This window comes from Ursus americanus, chromosome 11 (assembly GCF_024610735.1).
Source record: "Ursus americanus isolate L20-20 chromosome 11, mUrsAme1.1.p, whole genome shotgun sequence".
Lineage (NCBI taxonomy): Eukaryota > Metazoa > Chordata > Mammalia > Carnivora > Ursidae > Ursus > Ursus americanus.
In genome coordinates, this window is record NC_142137.1 from 47,650,797 (window position 1) to 47,670,168 (window position 19,372).

Genomic DNA, 19,372 nt, shown 5'->3' on the forward strand with positions numbered 1-19,372 from the left:
TTCACGTGTCAATTTGACTGGGCTAAGGGATACCCAGAGAGATGATAAAATGTTAATATTGGGTGTGTCCGTAAGGCTGTTTCCAGAAGAGATTAGCATTTGAATCAGTAGATTGAGTAAAGATCAGCCATATCAATGTGAGTGGGCATCACCCAATCCAATGAGGGCCTGAATAAAACAAAGAGGCAGAGCTAAGGCAAATTTGCTTTCTCTTTGCTAGAGCTGGGCCATCCATCTTCTCTAGCCTCAGGCATCAGAGCGCCTGGTTCTTGGAGCTTCAGACTCAGAATTGACACCACTGATTCCTCTGGTTCTCAGGCCTTTGGGCTTGGACTGGGCTTACACCATCAGCTTTCCTGGGCCTCCAGCTTGCAGATGGCAGACCAAGGAACTAAAGTTCCATAATCGGGTAAGCCAACCACTCTTAATCTTTTTCTCTATAACCATACCTATCCTACCGGTACTGTTTCTCTGCAGAACTCTGATACAGAGAGAGAGAGGAAAGAATGTTAGATTTGCTAATAGAAAAATGAATACATGAATAAGGAAAAGGGTCTTTAGTAGAGGGAGGGGGTTGAGGCTAAGATTGTAGGTAGCAAGGCCAGGAAAAGCCTCAGAGAAGGTGACTTTTGAGTCGAGGCTTGAAAGGTGGGAGAAAGGGAGGGTGGGAGCTGCACTGATATCTGGAGAAAGAGCATTCAGGCAGAGAGAACTGAAAGTACAAAAAGGCCCTGAGGCATGAGCATGCCCGCTGAGTTTGAGGAACAGGGAAAAAGGCCATGAGGTTGGAGTGCCGTCAAATAAAGAGAAAAACAGCAGAAGAACATAGTAGAGGTAGTGGGGGAAGACCATGTGGGGTCTTAAGGTAAGGTAAGGTGGGAACGCTGGAAGGCTTTGCACAGAGGAGGGGTATAATCTATTAAAATGGGTTCTGGCGGTCCTGTTCAGCTTAGACTAGAGGAAGGAGTGGCAGCAGGGTTGGTCCAAGATAGCGGGGCAAAGAGAACGATTGCACCCTGACTACACTGAAAAGGCAGAGTTGATGGGATTGCTGACAGACCAGATGTGGGAAAGAGGCAAGAACCGTTCCAAGGATTTCAACCTGAACAATGAAAGAATGGAGTCATGATTAATGAAGAGAGGGAATAATGCTGGAGAAACAGTTTTAGTAGGAATATCAGAGCTCAGTTTTGGACAGGTTAAGTTGGGAATGACTATAAAACATCCATGAAGAAAAGTTGATAGGCAGTTGCAATGAGTTTGTATTTCACTGGAGATTCTCAGCTCAAGATACGAATTTGGGAGTCAACTTATCAAATACATGCCATTTAAAGCCATTATTCAGGCTCACTTGGGGTGATCCGAGATGTTAAAGTGCAAAAGATCACTTGGGGATCTTGATAACTGCAGATTCTGATTCAGCCAGTCTGGGGTGGGACATTTCTAACACTCTCCCCGATGAAGCTGACTTTGCTGGTTCCCACCGCTGACTAGGAAGGACCTAAGAGGTGAGTGTAGATAGTGAAGAAAAGAGATATAGTCTGAATCCTGAGGTTCTCTAACATTTAGAGGTTGGGGAATCAGCCAAAGGAGACTGAGAAGAGAACTGAAGACAGCTTATGTGGTCAAGTCTTTCAAGGAGCTTCACGCTAAAGGAAATGAGAGAGATGGGGGTATAATTGAAGGAGAAAAGAAGGTCAGAAGAAAGTCAAAATATGATCTTTAAAGGTGGGAGAAAAAATAAAATATTTGTACTGTAATGACAATAATCAGCAGAAAGAGAAAAATCAGCGATGCAGAGAGGGGAGAATACTAAAGTGCTCAAGTGAGCAAGGGGGGCAGGTCACAGTGCTTGAGTGAGCGGTTGGTTTCAGCCCGGGGCACAGCAGTCCCTCCATGGTTACAGGGCAGAATACAGAACTTCTAGAAGGGGAGAAGGTGTATGGTTGATGGGAGCAACCTCTTCTGATTGCATCTTTTTTTTTTCTCCATTGAAATAGAAGCGTGATTATTAGCTAAGAGTGAGAATGGAGTTGCTTTGACCCCGGAGAAGAAAGTAGGAACTACTCACCTCCGCAAGTAGGAGGATGACTGAGTTAGAGTCCCAGTATGAGCGCTGGGCGGTGTGAAGTGCCCACTCGAGATTAAGGGACAGGAATGTAAAGTGAAGCCCGTCAACACGGTTGGTACTCTTCCCCGGTCACATTCGGCCCTGCAACATCAAAGCACAGAGTGGAGAGCTAGATAAGCACGACTGGGTGTAACCACCATCAATCAATTTTTAAAGGTGTTTTGAGTCTCATGTGAGTCAACGACCATGCTAGATGCTGGCATCACAATAACAACAGTAATAATTACAGGACTCTCTCTCTATGCCAGGCACCATACTAAGCTCTCTACTGTCATTTAAATCTTCACCAAAAAACCTATGACAGAGAATGAATACTAGTGCTGTCACCATTTTATAGATGAAGAAAAGAAATAGAGGCTAAAGTGGGAGAATAATGCCCAAGCTTGCATATCTAATGAAAGAACTAACTGGGGGCGCCTGGGTGGCTCAGTTGTTAAGCATCTGCCTTCAGCTCAGGGCGTGATCCCAGAGTCCTGGGATTGAGCCCCGCATCGGGCTCCCTGCTCTGCTGGGAGCCTGCTTCTTCCTCTCCCACTCCCCCTGCTTGTGTTCCCTCTCTCTCTCTCGCTGGCTGTCTCTCTCTCTGTCTTTAAATAAATAAATAAAATCTTAAAAAAAAAAAAAAAAAGAAGTAACTTTAGAGTTAAACGCAGTGCTCTTGATCAGAGCCTAGTAGGAGACAAGTTAGACTCGGGTTTAGTCCTGAATCAATCACGGTACCTGAAGGGGATGTGCCGGTAGCCTCGGGGACACAGAGGAAAACTGCTTTTATTTATTTTTTTTAAGTAAAATGGTTTATTTTTATTTTTATTTTTTTTAAGGATTTTATTTATTTATGTGACAGAGAGACAGCCAGCGAGAGAGGGAACACAGCAGGGGGAGTGGAGAGGAAGAAGCAGGCTCACAGCGGAGGAGCCTGATGTGGGGCTCGATCCCACAATGCTGGGATCACGCCCTGAGCCGAAGGCAGACGCTTTAACAGCTGCGCTACCCAGGCTCCCCTAAGTAAAATGTTTTTAAACAAAAATACATAAACCCAAAGATTTTCACGGGCATGTGCATTTCCGTACCTAAGAATATGCTGACCATCCGTACTCTAGTCAGACGGCTGTCCCTCAAATGTGACAGGAGCAATGCCCCCCCCCCCTCACTGGGGAGTGGCCCAGAATGACCATGACTCTTATTCTGTGACGTCATGAGTCTGTGACCATGGCCATCCATGCAGGTTTCCCACAAATTCCCTCTTCAAAGGTATTTTGGGAAACAAATTCTAGGACTCTGAGTGTGTGACTTTATCCTGATACGGTTCCCATAACTTTGACTGGAGAGTCCATAATGGGCAAAATATGTTTTTTAAAAAAGGGAGTTTTATTATGTTAAGTTTATTTTAAGTAGTCCTAATGTAAAGGGTTGAAAGGTCTTATTCTCTTCTGTTTTGTAGTGGCTCTTATGGAAAGAAAATCTAGAAACTGATTCTGATTCTGCAATGCCTCCTTTAGAAGAATGGCTAACAACTTCTAACAGAAAAGACTGGGCAGGACCGCTATTTTGGCCTACTGTGTGCCAGGCTGGGCTGGTCAGTTTCCAGAATTTAGTCTGCGAAGTAGCTTTTTTGAGCAGGAGTAAATCACCTGAGAGCTACAGCTGAAAAGGCAGAGCTGGGATTCTAACCCACCTCTCCAGGAATAGAGCCCTCGGCCAGTTAACCAAAAAGAACTCTGCCTCTCTTATTCTCTTAGCTCCTTTTTTCCCCCCTGTCTGATAAAAACTCTTTTCAAATTTTTAGCAATGATCTGACTTTTCAACACAATTCAAAAATAGGCTTCAAACTTTCCTTATTTTTTTCCCCTAAGTCAGAAAATAAAATATTAACAGGTGAGTTTTTCGCAAGGCACTTTGTGGATCATAAATGAGGCCAAGAGTACTAATAATGGATTCTCCCTGCACTTGGTGGACCACCTCTAGAAGAGGTAATGGCAAATGCCCAGGCTTTCTAGCAGTGTGGAATTGCTAGGTGAGGCCCACCACCCTTTAATGGTAAAGATGACCCATCAAGGCAGCAAGAAAATTAGTAAATACACGTTAGCGTAATTAGGAGCTGCTCCATTCACATAATGAAGGGGGCCCTAAATCTGGTCTCCGGGCCCCTCACATAATGCACTGGTTAGACTAGGTGTTCCATAAGTGTCGTATGAATTAAGTTCCCGTAACAGAAGCAAGCTTCTTCAGATGGGCAGGAATGTGATCAGGCTTTAGCTAGGATGTCACATCCAGGACACCATGCAAATGTGAAAACGTATGCCTCCCCTGGGAAAGGACAAGAACCACTAAGATGTCATAAAAACTGTGAAGTATGTTCTGAGGACGAAAGGAATTCCCGGAAGTCCCTCCCTTTCTTCCAAGGCTGCTTTCCTGGAGTGAGTCTTTCACGGTCCACTTGTGTGCACATTCCTGTGGCTCGGGACCACTCACTGGTCAGGGAGTGCCGGCAGCCCCGACTGGCAGCAACCAAGTTCTTGACAAGTTCTATACACCTCTGAGTCAAGCCATAGGGCGCTGTCCAGGTGCCAAGAACATTGAGTCTCTACAGTGGGGAATCGCACCCATTAACATAACAAGATTAACTAGGAGGACAGGTGAGGTAACCTAGGACTTGGTGCCAACCTGGCAACCCACGCTGATGCCCGTGTATTAAAATGCCCTGCCTAGCAACAGCTCTGATGCCGTGTTAACTGGCTGGAGCTGCTTGCTTGCTTAAATATTTTTCAGCCTCACACGGAAAGTCCTCAGTGGCTCAATTCAGAAAGAACACTAAGGTAAGATTAAGGGGAAAGGTTGTCAGTTCCTGAACCCTTCTTCAGGGGATCAAAGAGCTAAAGTCATACAGTAATAATAAAGCCCTTTGGGAAATCACAAGAGAGCAGAATAAACAAACAGGTGAGCTAGAGTGGATTTTTCCCTTGCTGGTGTATTTAAGCGTAACTGAAAAAAAAAAAAAATGGAGCCATCTCTCAGGACCCTGAAAACTAAAGACTGACCCCCATGTCCCCACAACTCTGAAATGTGCACAGTGGCCGGCTTCCCATCTCGTTTGGGCACCTCCCCTCCTGGGGTGCCTCTGTGTCTGCCAGGCTGACCTTCATCGGAGCATCGGGGAGAAAAGCTCTCTCCTAGTGTGCCTGCTCCTGGGCGCCTGGACAATCCCCCAGTCTGCTCTTCCCCGGAAACACAAATGACTGACGGAGGATGCCACCTCATTTTGCTTCCACAATAGGACAGCTGCCTCCTAAACGTTTAGGATTCCGAGCACATTGTTTAGGAGTCCAACTTTTTATTCTTAAGGAGAGTGGTGTTCTGACCCAATTACAATGTGTGGATTTTTATAATTCAACTCAATTCTGACACTATCTACCTGAAGACAGCATCAGATACCACAGGTTAAGGGTTCAGTCCACCCGGTCCACGAGACTGCGCGCGCACGCTCTCTCTCTCTCTCTCTCACACGCACACACAAACACACACACACACTTCAGACACCAATCACAAGTCCGGGTTGTCACCTGTGCCTCTGACCGACTGGCCGCAGACTGGGGGCTCTGATAACCCCCTTCTTGGGTTCTACTGATTTGCTATGGCTCACAGCACTCAGAGAAACATTTGCACTGGTTTATTATAAAAGGATACAAACTCAGGAACAAGCAGCTGGAAGAGATGCACAGGGCAGGGTGTGGAGCTTCCAAGCCTTCTCCTAACAGGTCACTCTCCTCACATCTCCATGTGTTCACCAACCCAGAAATGCTCTGAACCCCATCCTTTCGGGGTTTTTTTATGGAGACCTAATTACATAGGCATGATTGATTAAACTGTTGACCATTGGGGACTGAACTCAACCTCCAGCCCCCTCCCCTTCCTTGAGGTTGGGGTTGGGGGGCTGAATGTTCCAACCCTCAGAATCACAAGGTTGTTTCCCCTGGCAACCAGTCGCCATCTTTAGGTGCTTTCCCAAAAAAGTCACCTATTTAACACAACAAAAGACCTTTATTGCTTTCATCACTTAGGACAGAGATCAAATACTTCTTACTCTGAGTCACAGTATCACACAGCCCTTACAAACCATGTCTCACATCAGAGAAAGGAGATGAGTGGCATGGGGACCTCGTGGCAGGTAACACCTTTGAAAAACAGACAAGTCCATTAAAGTAATTGGGGCAAAGGTCCTAAAAGAAAACATCTTAAGAAACTAGATTCAACAGCTGTAATTTCACTGAGTATATTGCTGAGAAATTCTAAGCTTGCTCAGTGCCTAGTATCCTCTTGTGGAGTTTTCCTTGATGAGATGTTTCCTTGATGAACTATAGGCTCTCATCTTCCTACCCCTGAGAAGCTTGAAAAATAGTATCACAACCAGAAAGAGTTAAAATAATTCTCTCTACCCTAACCTCTACGTAAGAAATGTCCTCCCTACCTCATCCTCCCCTAAGATACTTCTTCATTCTAGCTTAGCATTCTTTGATTTCAAGGAACAGAGATCCTTATGAAACTAGTTCTTCATAAAGTCAGGGAGGACAGGATTATGTAAAATTTAGACTCTCAGCCCAGCACAGCCAAGTCGCAAGCAGACTACAGCTGGAAACTCGCAAGTTCTCAAGAATGGGGCCATTGCTTTGCCCTTTCTCCTTGCTCCCTTGTGCCTCCCTGCACATCCCTCCCACTCTCCTCACCGCAGCTGCCCCCTGGGCTTCCTAAGAGGCAGGAAGAGTGCTTCTGGAGATTTCATAAAGGAGCTTGAGAACTGCCTTATCTGGTCTGCCTCCCAGCTGTGCCACTCACCAGCTGCATGACCTTACGAAAGTGATCCCATTCGAGTCTTGGTTTCCCCATTTTATCATCAAGACAGTGGTATTTCCAACCTGCTACAATGAGTCTGGTACTTGGCACAGAAGCAATTCCTAAGCATTAGCTATAATTATTATTGTTGCTGCTGTTCTTACCACTTGTAGTTACTACTTCCCTCTGATTCTGGATTTGCCCATGGCTTTGGCTTGCTATGCACAGCTGCAGTCCCCTTCCTCTGTCACCTTGTGATCTGGTTTCCCTCAAAGAGCCATCTTGGTCTTACTGCATCAGTATCCCCCATCAAGCTGACCTTGGTACCTGCCACGGTTCCATTAGCAATAGCCAGGCTACGCTATAGAAATGTCGTCTCTTAGGCACTCACTTTCAGAAGGGTCTGTTGGTGAGGGGTGTTCCTAAGGAAGTGTGTTTTGATGAGACACATCCTAAAACATACCTACTACCTTCTTCCATGACTTTTAAACAAGGCAAAACATTTTCAACGTTTCGTTTTCCTATTAGGAGGCTAGTGTATTCCCAATGCTGTCAGTAAACACTTTTAATTCTGAGGGTTTCATATATATATATATATATATATATATATATATTTTTTTTTTAACATTAGGGTAGAATCCTCTCAGAGGTTGACACTGGGTTTAAAATATTGGTTGGCCCTAATGATACATTCTGTTCTCTCTTAAAGTCCACATAGTCCAACTCGGTGAGCCTTTTTTTCCTGCTGGACCCTTACCTACTGTCATGGGATTGGTGTCAGACTCATTCCAGAGCATTATTTCTTTTAGCGCTACGGAAAAAAATCAATAGTTTTCATTAATACACAGTTGTAAGTTCAAGATCCTCTATCTTTACACTGATTTCTTTTTCTTTCCTTTTTTTTTTTTAACACTGATTTCTACTATAGGATCCGAAGTTGGCTGCTCTGACATTATCGGCTCGGTGATCACAAAGGTTGCTCTAATTGAGTATTAAACACGGAGCTTAGCCACATGCTTTTCCTCCATTACCCGTGTGATTTAGTGGCCTGTCCAGACATGCGATGACTGTAGGCACCCACGCTGCCCTGTCACCCGGGTTGCTCTTGACGTCACATCTACAGCTGACAAACACCTGAACCTGGGATCATTACAACAGCATGTTTGGGTTGGTTCCCATTAGAGTCACATGCACAGAGATGGTTAGAAAAACAGATAAGCTTCAGTAAGCAGTTGGTGCAGGGTGGGGTCTAAGCATTATTTTTAAATATGTCAATACTCGGGACTTGAAATTATTATTTTTAAACTTAAAAATGAAAATAACCCGCATAGTGTAAAATTCACCCTTAGTGTGCCAGTCTCAGAATTTGATAAACATATGCAGCATGCAACCATCATCATGACCGACATACAGAACAATTCCATCATCTCCCAAAATCTGCCCCCCCCCCCCCCCGATTTATAGCAGGCATCTCATTTTAAAACATTTCCCAGGTAACTGTGGAGGAGAGCCGTGCTTGGAAATCACTGACACGACACCAGGCATTTTACAAATGCGAAAGTAACGTGACTCATCCTGGGTCACACAGCCCAACAGCCAGGAGTAGGATCTAGGTCAAGTTTTCTTAAGTTTTACTAGTCCCGACACACAACACTTATTCTAAAGAATCTTCTTTGTCCTGTGTACTTTGGTTCCCCTAAGTAAAAATAATCCTATGAAAGGATCCATAAAACAAAAAGTAGCCACAAACTGAAACAAACCAACCCTGAATTAAAACAAATTTTTAAAAAAGCACACATGTAATCCAGAAATCCTTGAATTCGCTCAGAAGCAACAGCAAACCAGGAAGGACTGATTGTACTTGATAACCAGCACAAATTCTTTTTGCTTTTCTTCCTCTTTTTTGGGGGGTGGGGAGGGTGCAAACCAGAGAGTCTAGTATCCTAGCCCATGTAAAATGCACCTGTTGTGGGCAAGTCACCACTAAGCAATACCCTGCAACTTCATCTCCTCGTCTCTTACTTTCCCTGTGACCCTGACAATGGAAGGGGACAGACCTGGGGAAAGTACATGGCATAAATATGTCAGGGTGACTGGCACATAGACCTGATCCAATTATGGCCTTAATGACCAGCCTCTAGATAAAGCAGCTTTGCCCGCTTTAGATGAGCTTCCTAAAGATAGCAGCCATTTTGCTTTGAGAAGCAAACAGCCCCACCCAGGGGATAGGCCAACCAAGACCAAGGAACTGTGAACCCCTACATGTTTTTAAAGGGAAAAGCACTGGAGCTCCGTGTGGGTGTGCCCCCATATGGCAGGACAGTGTGTGGGAGAGATCCCTGCTGGGGGTAAAGAGAGTTCGCTGCTTGGTTCTGCCTCCGCCAGAAGCCAAAGAATCATCTGAAACCCTAGGCACGAACTCCAAAGACAGAAGGGTGTACGACAGTCATCCTTCTCACAATGCGAACCTTTCATGAAGCCCAAAGTAATTTTCCAGCTAGAGATTTTTTTTTCCATCTTCTCCCTTGGCTCTGTGCAAGAAACGATCCCTCTGAGGGCCTCTCCATCCCAGTAGGTCTTTAGGAGTTTGACTGTCCTCAGGACTGGATCCTGAGCAGGGTCCTTCCTTTTCTCCTTTGGTCATTATACTCTCAGCATATTGCTGAAGGTGATCTGTAAAGCCCCGGTTGGAACCCTTTCTGTCGCTTTGAACACAAAGCAGTATCCACCGAAAAATTAACCTCCCAACCCCTAGCCTGGCTGTCCCTGAGGTGTATAGCCTGCTATTTAAGTACCCGGATGCGGACACCCAACTGCCAGGGTTTGAATCCCGATTCCACTATTTCCCGACCACATTAGTGGACAAATTACTTAATCTCCTGTGAGTGTCAGTTTTCTCATCTGAAACTTGAGTGCACTACATTATCTGCCTCAAAGGGGTGTTGTGTGAAAATGAAAGTGTTTGGCCCTCTGCTTAGCCCAGAGTGAGCACTATAATCTCAAGGAAACTTGGAGAATTCTAGCCCATCATGACTCCCTTAGGAAATACTGTATCTGAAATATCGCTTGCTGGGGACGGGCAACAGAGAACCAGGGGTTACAAGAAACATATTACTGATAGTAAATATTTAACTTAAAAATAGTCTTTGTAATGCTTCCCCAAACTATTTTAAAATATAGAAAAATGAGCAATTTGCCCAGAATTTTAAAGAGAGTCAGTGGCTAAAGAAATGTTCTTCTGAATGCCCATATGTTTTTGCCATCGTTCATCCTACGAGGACACGTCACGTTTCCAACATTCCTAACAAACCACGGGTAGATTTTAAAGTGTCTGAATTCAAAAACAGACTATTTTTATTCATTGTCCTTGCTACCGTTAACTGTGCCACACAAGACAAACGTATTTTCCATGTGCGCTGGTGAGGTACATATGGGAGTATTCATGTTTGTACTATATTTAAGTTGCCTGTAGTTTCTCAGTTTTCTATGCCTTGTACCTCAGGAATACTGAAAAAGGTACTTGTGTGGAATGAAAAGCAAAATCACCCTACATTCGGGCTCTGCTCCTTCTTCAAATTTGGTTTGACAGGGGGAGAATCAGGCATGCTACTGAAGGCTGCCACTTCTTGGCAAGGAAGTGTTTCCAGAAGCAAGATGTGAAATGACTATGCTAGACGAACTCTGCATTCTCCTGTTTACCTGAGATTTCTTCCATTGCATCTCACAGAACAACAGCATAAACAGATGTAAGCAAAGGTTCAGAAGTGTCCTACCGTGGAAAGGACATCGCTTTAGCGCTGGGTTGGAATATTACAACTGCCACCTGCTAGCTGTGTGACCTTGAGTTAGAGACTTAGCCTTGGGTAAGCCTATTTTGCCATCTGTCAAATAGTTGCAGCAGTGTCGTGAGAACTGGATTACAAACGTAGAGTATTGGTACATAGTAGACGCTTTCAAAATTGAAGTGTTTATCATTGTGAAATTCCACCTCAGCCCACGAGCACTAAGCCCCATTGCATAGATAGAACTGAGTTTTTAACTGAGTGAAAAATCAAGTTCTGTGAGGTGAGGTTCTGCCCTAAGACAATGGCTTAGCTAAAAGTGAACAACTCCCAAGCCAGACCTCCAGAAAGAGCTCAAAAAAGGATTATTCATAGCAGAGATTTAATCAGATGAACAGCAAATATAGCACGTGAAAAGTTAATATTCAAATGTATATTTATAATTCCCATATAGAATAATATCCCGTTCAGGAAGAGAGGTAACAATTCATTAACTAGACTGAGATGCCTTTTAAAAAATATCACTACTGCTCCTTAGAAGATTAGTTGCTTGGCTTTTTCCATTTTCACTTGACTTGCTCTCCGTATGTGATCAGACTAAAAGCTAGTTGGAACTAGTTTTCTAAGAGCTAGTACAGCTTCCTACATCAACATGGAAAAGTTAATTAATCATAATAGCCATTCAGAACACTGTGTATGCACCAAATGAAAAGACTTACTTTCTTAGTGGGATGCCAAAAACTTATGTTTTTATAGTAACCCGGTGACTGGGTACACTTGTCTAACTATATTCCCAATACCAATATTATCTGAATTTCTTTAACCTGGCCAAGAAATAAAGAAGAGATGAGAATTCCAGGACAAAGAAATGTACTTAAACACAGAGGCATCCCATGGGTATAAGATCAACACGATATATTTTCAGATGAAAAAAACAAGTCTAAAACCATTACTGATGAATCCTGAGTATATATATCCAAAAACATGATTCTATATGCCTTGTTTAATCCATTTTATCTGAAGAAAAGTACAGCATCCATGATATAGAAGAAAAGAAAATTACCTGGAGGAGAAAACTTATCTACGATCAAGCACAGAATCTCTCTGGCATGTTACTGGGCTTCACAAAGAGCTGTAAACAATTAATTTGACACATGTGGGATCGTCTAACTTTCAATACAGATATTTAGTACGTGGAATGAAAGACACATAGTCATTACGACTCCACAAATGCTTATTTCGGGGAAGTTACAGAAGTAGGTGTTCAGGAGAGTGGAGAAAATGAACACGAAATGTTCCCAGCTTCAAAACGAGCCCAAATCATGTGCTAGGATATGAGGTCAACAGAGATGCAGGGGAAATAAAACTGGTGGGGAGAGTAAAAACTGATGTATTCCCAGTTTTTCACAATATCTCAGAATCTTAAAAGTATGGACTCCTTACTCAGCAATTCCATACTTATAAAAATTTATAATCAGAATGGCCATGTAAAACAATCCACACACAAAAGTACAGTCCTAGCATTTTTTATAATGAGGAGAAACTGGAAACAAATAGAATTTCTAATAACAGGGGATTCGTTAAATAAATTGTCATATCCTGAAAAGGAATAGTACACAACCAGAAAAATTATGCTTTCGGAAAATATTTATTGCGTTGGGGGAAATAGTTATGAAATGTATTAAAGTGAATAACGTAAGATACAGAAGAGCGTACGCTGTATGGTATCAATTTTGGAACATCCATATGTAAATATGGATATGACAGAAAAAATAGGATTGCACCCTCCATACCCCTGAAAGATGGGCCCTGAGGTCCACAGTTTGTTCGACTAAAACAAGAGGAAGTCATGAGCCATTAAAGAGATCCCATTTCACTTTTCAAACTGTGGGGCCCCTGAATACGAGGAACATAAATTTCAGAAAGACCATATATTTTTGGAGATACCCAATGAATGTATCAGTAAGTACCACCTTCTTAGCTCCCAGAGTAAATGGATGAGTAAAAGTTCATAAAATATTTGCAAAAAGGGGGACATAACAGAATATCCCAGTGTACTCCTGACATCATCACCTTATCCAAATTAATTTGTACCAGAAGAACAATGACGAAGTTTAATTGAAAAATAAACAAGTTATTTAAATCTAGGACATCTGTTAGGAACACGCATAAAAATGCAACCAGGCTAAAAGAAATGCCCAGAGTGTGCCAGCTCTCGCGGGAGAGATCTGTCACCTCTATGTACAAAACCCAAGTTCCTGCTAATCTTTGGGGCCATAAAAAATGTACTGTACATCGCGAGACGAATCACCGTAAACGACGCGTGCTTTCAGCCTGGAGAAGCCTGGAAGGCCACCTGTTCCTTATGCAAAGGGCACAGACAGGGCTGGGACCTGAAAGTGAAAAGAGGAGGGGAACTAAGTGAGACACTGACCCAGACGAGGGTTGAGTCAACCTGTGTGCCCTCCCACACCACAGGACTTTGTTGCTCAAGCTTCGGGCCGCTTGCTCAAAATTAGGGCTACGGTCAGAGAGGAGGAGGAGGCTAAGGAAAGACAGCACCAGTTAAAGGGCTCTTAACCTGAGCCTTTTGAGTCACCAATAATCTTCCCGAGGAGACCATAGTTAGGGAGCAGGAAGATTTCTACATGGTTGACAGGGCGCAGCAAAGACTTCAGGCTTTTAAGACCAAAAGACTTGGGTCCCTGTCCAGCTCGTTTATTAGTTGTCTGAGTTTATGCAAGTCTCCTCTCCTCTCTGATTCTGTCTCCTGAGGCATAAAATAGTGTTAATAATATCTGCTTGGTAAGGGGTTTGTGAGGTTTAAAAGAAACATTATATGTAAAATGCCTGGCATGATGCCTGGCATACAATAGATGCTTAATAGTAGAACCTTTCCACCTGTCTACTTTTACCACCTCTAAGTATAGTTCTATTTATTGGTTGCTTTGAAAGAGTGAGAAAGTAGAAGAGGAGGAGGAGAACAAAGAGAATTATTTAAGTGAGTTCAGATGTTATAAAAATCTCCCAATAAACTGAAAGATTATCACAGACTCTAGAGGTTTGCTATTTATGTCTAGGTGCCAGTTAATGTGTGTGTGTGTGTGTGTGTGTGTGCGTGCCTTTTTACAAGCATTATAATGGTGGCAGATTGTTTAACTGCAAAAGCTTGTGTGCATGTGTGTTGTGTTGACTTGTGTTAATTCATTTTTATTTGGTGAACAGAATTAAGGAAATAAAACCCAGAGACAAAATTCATGGGCATTTTTCTAGACATCAAGAAAAACCTGAGACCTTTCTAGGCAGAATCTATGGGAACCTACCCAAAGAGGTGGCTTAATTTTAGTGCATTCGCATGAAGTAAATGGGCTGGGGGAGCCTGTGATCTGCAATGTGATTTTATATGTCGACATCTATACAGCAAGTTTAGGTATTTAACAAATTTTGATCGGGCATCTTCCCCTGTGCCAGGACTGTGCTATGTCCGTGAGCCGGGACTAGACCAGAAGCATGGATTTGCACCAAGCCGCTCACTGCAGTTGGTCTCCTGAGCAAGAGCTGCAGAAGCGCAAAGCCATTTTCCCAGCTGCTCTCCTGCCCTCTCCAATGAAGTGTCACCATTCGGGGCTAATCTGACGCTTGACGCCAAACCAGAAGTCCCAGAACATACCGTTTCCCAGCTCATAAGGCTCAGGAAGGAAGGAACAACTCAAGGTTTGGTTACTCATGCAAATGTTGAGGACTGTGGGTCCTGAAGCAACACAACGAACTGGTGGCTGGTCCCGGGAAAGCCACTTGGAGTCAAGTAGCCTCGTCCCGTTTGAGACATGTGTAACCTCAAATCACCACAAAATAAGTTTCCAGGCTGCTGAGCCCTGATCTGAACGCTCCTACAGTGCACAGCGACTCCTTTGTGCCAGTGGGAGATTTTTCTAAGCAAGTAAGATATTTCTCCCCCCAGTTTGTCAGTTTTGTGAAGGAAACTACTTCACAATTGTCAAAAATTCTTATAATTACACCTATTTTTCTGCAACTAGAACTTGTCAGCATAATAACCAGGTAAATCACAGTTATCAACACTTTCATGGAGGGAAGTTTTACCTGGCCTGTTTACCAGTTCCTTCAGTAATTAGAATCTTGCTTGCCAGTTCTCCGGCTTTGGGGACATGTATCACCCCTCCCTCTTCTTTTCAAAACATTATTTTGTTGAAAGAGTTTTAGGTAAAAGAAAGCAACTGCTATGATTTCATAAGACGGCAAATAAGAGTGATGTAGTATTCACAGAAACAATTTTTTTCCCAAGGCTTGTTTTTCTTTTAGAAATTTTTTGACAGAAAGATAAGCAAAGAGAAGAGAAACTTTTATTTTTATTTATTTATTTTTTAAATTTTTTTTTTTTTTAAATTTATTTGACACAGAGAGAGAGACAGCCAGCGAGAGAGGGAACACAAGCGGGGGAAGTAGGAGAGGAAGAAGCAGGCTCACAGCAGAGGAGTCTGATGTGGGGCTTGATCCCAGGACCCGAGATCACGCCCTGAGCAGAAGGCAGACACTTAACCGCTGTGCCACCCAGGCGCCCCAAGAAGAGAAACTTTTAAAACTTACAATCGCTTCCATCTAGAAATACCGTTAACATTTCAATGTCTATCCTCTGGTTTTAGACATACATACTAGACACCTATTTATTTCCTGTAACCAAAACGGGACCATACTCTCCACGATGTTACAGATCCCATTTGCCCAAGCCACTCCATGTGCTCCAGTCTCATCATTTTTCATGGCAACATAGTACTTCACTATATCATGCCTGATTGAACAAATAGAAGCCTATGTTTATGGCCTCAAGATAAATGATGCCTTGAGAGCTTCAGCTTTTAAACCGCCTGTCTCTGTAGATTATTCTGGAAGTTTTAGTCTCAGCTGGTAGCTGAATGTGTGCCTCCTTCCCCAGATCACTCGTGGTCAGTCCCCAGGAGGAGACTTCCGGTTCATGGAGTCAGGGGTTAATGGAGCTCAGGCAACTAAGTCCCCGGAGGAGAACTACAACATGAATCAGGACATGACTTGTTCCTGACCCGACACAGTGAGTTTCCGAGTACGTGAATTTCTGAGTAGATTTTCATTCACTCCACTAATATTGATGCAGCCCTGCTATGTGCATCAGGCATCAAGCTCCGTACCAGGGATACATTAGAGAACTAGACAAACTTGAGCTTGGTTTCTTTCTCACAGAGCTTACATTTTCTGACAGCTTAACAATTGTGAAAAGCCAAGAAAACCAAAAAGTAGCCTCAAATCCTTGTTGTTGTTGCAAGTGAAGTGGGATGGAAATCACACACTACGAATACATGAAACTATCACACAAGATGCAAGATTCCTTTGTAAACTCAAAATTTTCCATTTTCTAAAGATCACATACTCTCTGTATACGGCACATTACCTAAACGATCACAGTGTACAGAAAAGACATTCTCTAAGCTTGGTTTGGAATAGAAGAGACGCCTTAATATGGTTATTTTAGTTCATAGGAAACAAATCCTTGGGGCTCAGGAGGCATTTGCCCAAGAAGTAAATGATAGTATTTTAGACATGAACCGACCACAGGTGTAAAAGCAGGAGTGGAGGTCTGAAGAGGCCAAAGCTATTTAGAAGACAGTGGGAACTTGAACATCTATGAATATGGGAATAATTGGGTAAATTAGGATTCACTCACTAGGGAAACTATTATGCAGCTAGTGGCTAACATAATTCTGATAGCATGAATGAATAAGCGTATATTTACTGATTTGGGAAGACGTGTGTGATATACATTATAGCGAGTGAAGCAAGCCTCAGAGCACTGCAAATGGGGTAACAATGCTATTTTTTTTTTTTTTGGCTTTAAAAATAAGAAAGCGGAAGACTGTATCTGTCCGTACATTTGACTATTGCTTGTGTGAACATGGAAATAGGTGTGGAAGACTACTTAACTAATAATATTGATTATTTTGAATAAATGGAATAGAGCTGAGAGGGGGAGGCAATTATTTTATACGCCGCGTCTTTTTACAATGAGCAGGTATTGGCATGGTGATTTTTTAAAGTAGAAAAATGGAGAAAAAGTTATAAGGTGGCCAGCACTGAAAACATATCCTTGAAACCACTTCACAGTTATAATAATCAGCATTTATTCACAAAGTACTTCTCGTTTGCAACAAAAGAAACACGGTATTGGATTTACTACCTGACAGTAACCTAATTGCGGATATAAAGCCTATTCATATGAAAAGGTTAATATTTTCATGTTGAGAACAGAGTTGGCTTATTGATACTTATTTCTGGAAATGAGTGGAACAGAGCTGCTGTAATGAGTGGAGCTTGGCTGTGGCAGCCTCTCCAGCTCTGCTTCGCACTTGCTGTATGCACTTGGACGAGTTCCTTCGCATCTCATCTGTAACATGATCTCTTAGGCTCCTCACCCCTGGCATCGAGAAAGAAAACATCTGGAAACAAAGCAACCAGCAGCGCATCGACTGGCATGACAAACACAGCCCCCACTCTCGCCATGGAACTTGGCCTCCTCCAGGGCCTACTCTCTGAAGTGGAGCCCCGAGCTCCAAGGTCATTAAAGACCTCTGGGCCCAAACCAGCCCCCCACCCCACCCAGTTTCAGAATCCTTGGCTCAACACACACCCTGGTATCCAATGGTCAATATGCAACACCAGGTAACTTTGGCTCACGGCGCTAAGTTGCAAATCATTTGTCTCCAGTCCCTGGTGAGTGCTATTGGGAAACACCCGAACAAAGTCATCATCCCCCCAATTCCAATTCTAAGCTTCTCTCAGGCTGGGCGATTCTACCCAGGTGGCAGGCCAGTGCCATCTGACCGCAGTACCTTCCGTGTGGTGGCTGAGAAGAGTGGGAAGGAAGAGCTGGAAAGGTCAAAGGACTGTATGTTCATCAGAACTGCGCAGGGAAGAAGGGAGAAGAGTGCAAGGCTAGGCACTTTGCAACAAGCTATGTTATGGCATCAGCAAAATCTGGCCAGCTGGCCCTCACCCAGGGAGTTCCCCGTCCAGCGGAGGTACCCGTGTCACCGGGCTGAGGAGCGCTCCCAGCCTTACCTGGTCAGTCCAAGCAGCCATGCGTCCAGCCGCGGGTTACACACTGCACTTCGTGGCACCCCCACTTTGGAAGAAATGCTCGGGAGAAAGAAATGGCATATAGTCTTTCGTTTCACCTCATATATGTTACAGCACTGCATTTTCTTTTTTAAATAAAAAGACGGAATTTTGATGCTGAGGCTGTCTTCTGGCCTTGTGTCATGCTACTTTCTCTTCATTCTCAGCTTTTGAGTGTCACAGTGCCAGATGTTATACAAGGAAAAGAACAAAGACACGGTCCTTCAGGGACTGAGAAAGCTCCCATCTCAATGGGAGCGAGCCATGGGAAATAAGGTGTATGGAACACAGGGGCTCCAGAAGTGTCTTTTAGGGGTGGAGGGGGGAGCTCCGCATACTGTGTGGGAAGACTGCAGCAAGCTGCCAATCATAATCTCCTCAAGGTTATTCAGCAGGAGGAGGGTGAGAAGAGGGGGCGATGGACGGCTTGGGGAGCTGAGCACCAGGGCAACACCTTGCACGTGAGAGACCGCAGAGAGGCAGGAGCGTGAGGGGGCAGCTGCTTGTCTCCTGCACCCACCACCACCATCACGCCATCTTAGCATCTGCTAAAATCCCATTAACTGTGAAGCAGTCACGCTCCAAAGGCGGCAACCCTAAAAAGCATCTCATCTGTCGACTTAGGATCTGCTCCGGAGACAAATGCCCTTGCATAAAAAATGGTTTTCAAAGAACTGAAAATTGAGGAAACTTGCTTATCTGATCAGGCTACTGACTTGTTCTTCAGTCAGTTTGTGCTGTGCCTTTAAATAGCACCCGGGGGAGGAAATATATTGTTGTGGAAAGAGCACTCACCTGAGAATCTGGACACAGGCACCCGCCTTTTCCCAGTTTGCAACTCAGAAAGCCTGGGCTCTGGGGCAAGTCTCCCAACTTGTTTGGTCCTTAAATTCTCCATTGGGATTAAAAAAAAAAAAAAAGGACTATGTCATCTCTCAAAAGCCTTTTCACTCCAGAATCCTGTATTTTGCCAAAGATCACTAGATGAAGACTCATGTTTTAATGGGTTGGCTCCACTGACTCAGCACAAACGTATTAGTGTATCCGCTCCTGAGCGTTACTGGTTTTGAAGAATCTTGCTGGTAGTAAAAGTGTGTTGGTTCTCGGAAGCGTGCAATGCACTTGGAGAATCGGAATCATTTTGTAAGCGTGCTATGACGTGCTTTTTACTTAATCTACACACCACGGAACCTCCCGGGGGGCAGTTCAGTGCAGTGGTGGCTTTAGAGTGACAGAGGCCTCTCCATTGCAGACTGAAGCAGTTCTTCCCTTCGTGAACTGTGGCGAGGCACTTAACTTTGCTTACCCCTCATGTTCCTGTCTGTGACGAGGAGACAATGAAGGCCACGTCGAGGGTTAGGGTGAGGAGCGGGAACCCCAGCTTTCCATACAGCCGTGGAGCAGACTAACCTAGAGGAGTATGCGAGGCACTGGGCCCAGACCGGCCAGGTTCAAGGGTTTGTTTCATGGG

The 19,372-nt window shown here is 43.9% G+C and overlaps 1 protein-coding gene across 5 annotated transcripts in view; it reads right to left on the reverse strand.

The window, feature by feature from the left end:
* LOC123803349 (uncharacterized) overlaps nt 1-19,372 on the reverse strand; it is a 70,098-nt gene that overhangs the window by 15,568 nt on the left and 35,158 nt on the right. For 2 of the 5 annotated variants that reach the window (XR_015726127.1, XR_015726124.1), the window contains exons 4-6: nt 17,845-18,793; nt 13,035-13,133; nt 2,072-2,212 (exon numbers count right to left, since the gene is read on the reverse strand). Coding sequence is in view for 1 of the 5 variants with exons in the window: in XM_087865503.1 (XP_087721629.1) it covers nt 2,072-2,212; nt 17,845-17,984 (281 nt within the window). In the remaining 4 variants the exon portion in view is untranslated. The remainder of the gene's footprint in view (nt 1-2,071; nt 2,213-13,034; nt 13,134-17,844; nt 18,794-19,372) is intronic. The other 3 variants (XR_015726125.1, XR_015726126.1, XM_087865503.1) reach the window with 3 other exon arrangements.